This window comes from Malus domestica, chromosome 16 (assembly GCF_042453785.1).
Source record: "Malus domestica chromosome 16, GDT2T_hap1".
NCBI classification, from domain to species: Eukaryota; Viridiplantae; Streptophyta; class Magnoliopsida; order Rosales; family Rosaceae; genus Malus; species Malus domestica.
In genome coordinates this window covers 17,814,282-17,821,420 of record NC_091676.1, presented here as the reverse complement: position 1 = coordinate 17,821,420, position 7,139 = coordinate 17,814,282, and the positions used below count along the sequence as shown (strand labels likewise).

At 37.6% G+C, this 7,139-nt stretch overlaps 1 protein-coding gene across 1 annotated transcript; it reads left to right on the top strand.

The window, feature by feature from the left end:
* The first annotated feature begins 531 nt into the window (after positions 1–531).
* LOC103416876 (acylamino-acid-releasing enzyme-like) lies at positions 532–6,315 on the top strand. Its single transcript, XM_070815903.1, has 18 exons — positions 532–652; positions 1,328–1,497; positions 1,652–1,961; positions 2,075–2,296; positions 2,398–2,616; positions 2,714–2,788; positions 3,128–3,266; positions 3,832–3,983; positions 4,068–4,150; positions 4,243–4,364; positions 4,441–4,519; positions 4,599–4,776; positions 4,929–4,989; positions 5,119–5,241; positions 5,353–5,550; positions 5,642–5,710; positions 5,836–5,912; positions 6,028–6,315. The coding sequence occupies exons 2-18, from the start codon at positions 1,347–1,349 to the stop codon at positions 6,089–6,091; spliced, it is 2,322 nt and encodes a 773-aa protein (XP_070672004.1). The 5' UTR covers positions 532–652; positions 1,328–1,346; the 3' UTR covers positions 6,092–6,315.
* Positions 6,316–7,139: the final 824 nt, after the last annotated feature.

The window sequence follows — 7,139 nt, the reverse complement described above, 5'->3', positions numbered from 1 at the left end:
TGTAGTCTCGCTGTCTTGCGGTGGTTTTGGTGAGAGTTTCGGTGCTTGGTATATCATGTCTTGCCTATGGGGCATATCAGTCTCGGGATTCCTCGTTCTAATGGTGTGATTTGTGTGATGGTTGTATAGGGGTTTAAAATTATTTGTAATTTGTGCTTATTACCTCCAGATCAAGAAATTGATCATTGGAGCATATGTACTCATCTGACATCCTTGTAAGTGGTTGTTGATAGTAATGAAATTCTATTGTTTCTGTAAAAAAAAAAAAGGGCCTATCTAAATGCATGGGTCCCTCTTGTATGTGTATTATGCTAACAAGTTGCAGATATGACATTGTCACTTTTGGTGTTCATGTTTTTTTTTTTTTTAATAAGCTCTTCTCCTGAAAACTCTCTTACTTAACTTTTAGGCGTATTCACATCAGTATCACACAATTATTTCACTTAAATTATAATACATAAATTTATTTAATAAGACATATAAATACATATTAACCGTATCGTATATGCATTTTATAACACATGCAACCAAATCTAGGGAAGCAAACACAAGCTAAGGTGATGAAGTCAAAAGGGTTTTTGAATTCATAAAGAGAAGCAACATTTGCAAGCCAAACCTCAATCCTTTACAAACTCAGCTCTTCTCTCTCTACGTAAGCGCGCGCTCTGTCTCTGTCTCTCTCTCTCTCTCGTATTTACTGTGTGCTTTTCTCACTGACATTCTGTTGACTTTTAGTCGTTCCATCCAAGTTTTTATCTCTTTTTGCTTGGTGCTTTGATTCATATTGCTACTTCAGTTGTTCTGTTCTCTTTCTTTTCTTTCTTTTGTTGGTAAAGTTTAAACCATTGAATTACATGCGTTTTGGATATCTTGAAGTTGAACTCTTTTACGATTGCGAATGGTAAATGGAGTGGCCATATTGGATATAGCTGAGCAAATATTGAAACTTTCATGTTACTAACGCAACTCCAATTAATCCACATTCGCCAAATTTGCAAGCACTGGCATTTACTAGATGGAATCATGGGGATTGCTAATTGAAATCGAGTAATTCTAGTCACCCGAAAGAGCCGTCAACATTTTCTGCTGCTGAAACTGTTAACGTTGAGATTTGAGACGGCTGATTGACTTGAAGAACATAAAAACAAAGCAATCGAAGCAGTATCCAGCTTCATATAATACATCTGTATAATATGTTGAAGAAAGAATGACATGCTAGTTCTAATTTGTATAATCAAAAGAAAAATAAGTAATCGTTTGTTCCGATACTTGCTGCTTGTTGCTTTCTTGTTATTGATCTTCCCTACAATCTACTTTGTGGTGGAAGATTGTCAACATTTTTAGCCATGGACGGTTCGAAAGATGGTCCACTGAAGGAGATGCCTCTTGGAATAGATGCAGCAACTGAGGAAGAATATGCTTCCCAGTCCAGGTTACTTCAAGAATTCACTAGTATGTCCAGCGTTGACAAGGCATGGGTTTTTAAATCTGACAGCGGTACGAATTCTCTTTTTTTCTCAAAGCAATGTATACATACAGACAGATACATATACATATCAACATTACATATTCTTCTTTTGACAATATCAACATTTTATATGTATACACGAAAATTTGTAATGAAGATGTTTTCACTAAACTTTTATTGCAGGATTTGGATCCCAGGCAATGTTTTCGATTAGCCAACCAAATCTGTTGGCAAATAAGATGAAGAAATTCATTCTATCCTCTCATGTTTCAAGAGGAAGTAACAAATCTGTAAGCTTCCAATGGACTCCGTTTCCTGTCGAGATGACGGGAGTCTCTGTGATTGCTCCATCTCCATCTGGTGAAAAGCTTCTTGTAGCTCGGAATCCTGAAAAAGAATCTCCCTGTCGGTTTGAAATTTGGAGTCAAGCTCAAGTGGAAAAAGAATTCCACATTCCCCCATCTGTTCATGGCCCTGTATATACTGATGGATGGTATATTAATCATGTGTACAATATACAATGTGCCTCTGTCTGTGCATTATTCGCCCTTTTTCTTGCCTACATTTTTCCCTCATTTCAAAGAGGGCAAATTTTTGATGTTACAGGTTTCAAGGAATTTCTTGGAACCATGATGAAACTCGCATCACTTATGTTGCTGAGGAACCGTCTCCCTCCAAGCCGACATTCACAAGCCAGGGATACAATAAATGTAGTTCAATGGATACGGACTTGGGTAACTGGAAAGGTCAAGGGGATTGGAAGGAGGAATGGGGGGAAACGTATGCTGGAGCACAGCAGCCTGAACTTTTTGTCTTCAACATTAACAGGTCTTGTTACAAGTGGTTTCCTTTTTATCAGTACCGAGATTATAAGTAAGAGGATTTCTTCTTAAATAGCCAACTTATTTAAATTCCCCTATGCTGTACAGTGGAGAGGCGGAAGCTGTTAAAGGAATTGACAAGTCATTGAGTGTTGGCCAAGTTGTGTGGGTGCCGCAAGTTAGAGGCTCGAATCAGTATTTGGTTTTTGTTGGGTGGTCAGAGGGTACCAGAAAGCGTGGTATGAAGTACTGCTATAACAGGCCGTGTGCTTTGTATGCGGTTAAGGCACCAAACTTTGAATCAGAAGCTGATGGACATGAACTCAAGTGAGTTGCTTTTTGTGCAATGCATCCGTCTCTTGTATTTTGGAGATTCATTGTGCGTAGTCATATCATATAACTATCAATCCCTTCACTTTTCCAGAGATTGTTCAACTGAAGATCCTCCTTTGGTAAACTTAACTCAAAGCATAAGTACTGCTTTCAATCCACTGTTCAGGTACTTTTTTTCCCCTGTCAGATACTTCGTTTTCTGTGTGTCTACACTTTACAGGGGTCTGTAATCATTAGTTGCTTAGATTCAGTGTACAATATATCTCATGTGGAATACATTTTCTTCGTGTCACTGATATAATTTCTCTTGGAGTGCTAGACTCGACAGAACTGAAACAATTTATTTTGGCACCTTCCACCTATCTTTCGATTCAAAAACTGAAATTGATACCTTGATAAACACAAGTTTGATGGACATCAGAATGGGGATAGTTCTGATTGTTACAAATGTTATCTACTAGATGTCCGATTCTGTCTAAGTCATGACCGGTGTAATATTTTGCAGCCCAGATGGTAAATTCCTTCTGTTTTTATCTGCAAAATGTTCTGTGGAGTCTGGAGCACATTCTGCAACGAACTCTCTTCACAAAATAGATTGGCCAATGGATGGAGTACTATCCTCAGCTGCAAAAATTACTGATGTGGTGAACTCTTCAATCTTTATCTCTTTTATTCGAGTATAATCAACTTACTTTTTTCCCTTGATTGAAAACTAGAAACTACTCATTTATGTGTACTTCCTGGATTAATTCCTGGTGCAAGTAGATTATGAGCAAAGGTTCACTTGTTAGCATGGGCTATAAGTGACGAGTGTCTTCCTTGTAACGTGCAACAAACCTATACAAACTCACATTGCAGAATTGTTAGAAATGTAAATCACTGTTTGTGTCTTGCTCTGATCTTTTCTGCTTTTGGTTGGACAAGAATATGCGTGTTTCTACATTACTTGCTTCATATATCGGAGGAATCTTATGCTCTAAACTTGGAACTTGATTGGTTTCATGCATATTGAGTCTATAGCCTCCCACTGAGGCTTCCGTTGGTGAAAGATATCCACCGAAGTTATAGATTATAGCTGAGCTTAATTATTTTCAACAAAAAGTTTCAGTATCATGAATTTGATATCACACAACATAATAATCAAAGATCTAGGCCTTTTCGTATGAGTTTTATTCTCTCTTTAATTCCATGTATGCTTCTTTTTTGAAGATTTCTGTTGTAATGTCTGCTGAGGATGGTTGCTTTCCTGGGTTATACTGTTCAAGTATCCTTAGTAATCCATGGCTTTCTGATGGACGCACGATGATCATATCTTCCATCTGGTGTAGCTGTCAAGTGATACTTTATGTGAATGTGTTGAGGTAACTATAGGGTTTCATCATATGACGTGCTCTTGTTACCTTGTTATTATAATTAAATCATGATACAATTATATGAAATTACAGCGGGGAAGTATTACGAATCAGTCCTACTAATTCTAGTTTTTCATGGAGCGTTCTTACACTGGACGGAGACAATATCATTGCCGGTAATATAAACTCCCTTTTTTTTACTGATAACTTGTTGGACAAATTTACTGAATTACAATAATAAAATTCACTTCTTGTTTGATTTCGGAAGTGTCTAGCAGTCCAGTAGATGTACCCCATATCAAGTACGGTTATCTTGTTGATAAAGAAAGTAAAAATGCTGCATGGAGTTGGTTAAACGTAGCAAGCCCCACAGATGAATGTCCTGAGAAGGTCTGTAGTACTGTGTTATTACTGTGATTATCTTAAAAACTTACTTTTGTTTTACTCAAGTTTCGCCTTGCTACAGGTTAAATCTTTGCTCTCATCTCTTCGGTTCAGTATAATGAAGATTCCGATCAGGGATGTTTCTGATAGCCCAACAAAAGGTATCACAAGTCAGTTTTCTTTCTTATGTCTTGGAAAATCATTGATTTTGACATCCTGTATATGATTAAAACCTTTCAGGTGCCACCAATCCTATTGAAGCTATATTTGTGTCTTCCAAAACTAAAAGAAATGATGCACTTAACCCGTTAATTGTATTCTTTCATGGAGGCCCACATATTGTTTCATTGTCAAGCTTTTCAAAGTCCTTAGCATTTCTCTCTTCGATTGGTTTCAGCTTGTTAATTGTAAATTACAGGAAAGTTGTGTTTCTCCGTTTTCCTTTCATTCTGATTTTTTCGGCTAAAGTACATTTTATCATCCCCTGCTTCAAAAATTGCCTCTTTTCAATATTAGCTTCATATAATCAGCTTTTGGCTTCCATTGATCTGACATGCGAGTTTATCTCAGAGGTTCACTGGGGTTTGGTGAAGAAGCACTTCAGTCTCTTCCCGGAAAAATTGGGTACCAGGTAATATTATATACATATTATGTGTCTGTATATGCACAATGTTTGTTAAGCATTTACTTTAGATGGTATTTACTTTAAATGTGTGGATTTGTATTCGGAGACCCTGATCCATTAGTATCTTCTCTACAGGACTTGAAGGATGTACTGGCGGCTGTAGACCATGTCATTGACGTGGGGCTTGCCAGTCCATCAAAAGTTGCAGTTCTTGGTGGTTCTCACGGTGGCTTTCTCACAACCCACTTGATTGGCCAGGTGTGTTAAGTTTGCAAAAAGGACGATAATTTTCCCATTTATGCGTACATGAACATACACGATTTTAGGTGTACTTATGAATCCGATACTCTTGTAATTGAAATGCTGCAGGAACCAGAGAAGTTTGTTGTGGCAGCAACAAGGAATCCTGCTTGCAACCTCGCGCTAATGGTGGGTACAACAGACATTCCCGATTGGTGCTATGTTGAGGCCTACGGGAGTGAGGGTAAAAACAGCTTCACAGAAGCGCCGTCAGCTGAGCATCTGACTCTCTTTCACAGAATGTCTCCTATTTCACATGTCTCAAAGGTTTGTGTTTTGTAACTTTTGTTTAGGCTTGTTTTCTGTTATTTTAGTGAGCCTATTATGGACTATCGTCAAGCTCGTATGTTCTCTGCAGGTCAAAACACCCACCCTCTTTCTTTTGGGTGCTCAGGATATTCGTCTTCCGATTTCTATTGGATTGCAAGTAAGATAACACGTTCGTGTCCTCATGAACTACACATTGAGCACTTCAATTCTACTTTAATGGTTGCATAATTGCAATGGCGTTAGTAGAAAATGATTTGGATATATTTATTGTTCTTTACACAGTACTCTCGCGCTCTGAAGGAAAAAGGAGTTCCTGTCAAAGTCATTATGTTTCCTCACGATAATCATGCAATTGACAGGTAAGGAGTGATCCAGATGTGCTGTGCATTGTAGTCACTAGTCACTTGGTACAACCAAAGTCATAAAATTTCATGCTTGGAATGCAATCTGAGATTTCAAAAATCGTGGTTGCAGGCCACAATCCGACTTTGAGAGCTTTCTTAACATTGGTGTCTGGTTTAAGAAATATTTATCGTAAATGAGCAGGCATTTCTCCGCTGCTTTTACTGCAGCAATTTGACCACCATTCACACAAGCTGTTCAGCAACATATCACACTTGATCATCGAACTGAACCTATACATATTTTCATTTGCATCAATTCCCACTACCACAAGTAATTGCCTTGCCAAGGTATTGAATTAATATGCACGCATAGACATATCATATATGGACGTTATATTAAATTAATACCACTTCTGCATGAGTTGATGTCAAATAAAACTACAAATTAATTCTTTACCTTGGAATGTTCCCTTATGGTAGCAACCATCAACACCTATCAAAGGTCTGCAACCAGATACAAACCCCTATTTGCATGCATCCAAGCACACATTATGTCTTTGGAAATAAGGAGGATCCATCTTCATCATCATAGTGCTGCCTATATTTGTCTTTCTAACCTCTTCACAATACTCCCATAGCTTTCATATTGTTGAGCATAAGCCCCCTCAATCAAAGTTAGAGCCTTCCTCTTAGCTTTGTAACTTTGATTTGTTGAGACTTCATATCCCAAGTCTCTGAATATCTCTAACTGAAGCGTTTGCCTTCTTAATCTTAGGATCATCTTTAATCCTACCCATGTATCTTTCAGAAAGAAAAGTTAAAGTTATGTTTTTACTAGAGAAACCTTTTGAACATGAATGACCAGGAGTGTAGCTCTTGTTTTGAAAAGTACTTTCACCCTGCATCACAGAAGCAAACAACTTCCAGCTGCAACCTTGCTTGCATTTAGCAGACAACCTAATCCTATCATTCTTCCTAACCTTACACTCATATGACCTTACGACTTCATATTTATGTCCAGCCTGCTTTAACACCTTTTAACTTAGAAATTTCATCCCAATATCAAATTGTGGGTTTTCCATATCAGTCAACATTAAACTCTTTGCATCTACGATCATGTCCTTCTTCATCAGATTTAGTGGCGAATGTAACTCATCTGAGTTATATTGCTTCTCATGCATGTTCAAATCCTCAACTTGTATATCTTCCCAATCGTTTTTTTATTATTTTGTTTTTTGTTTC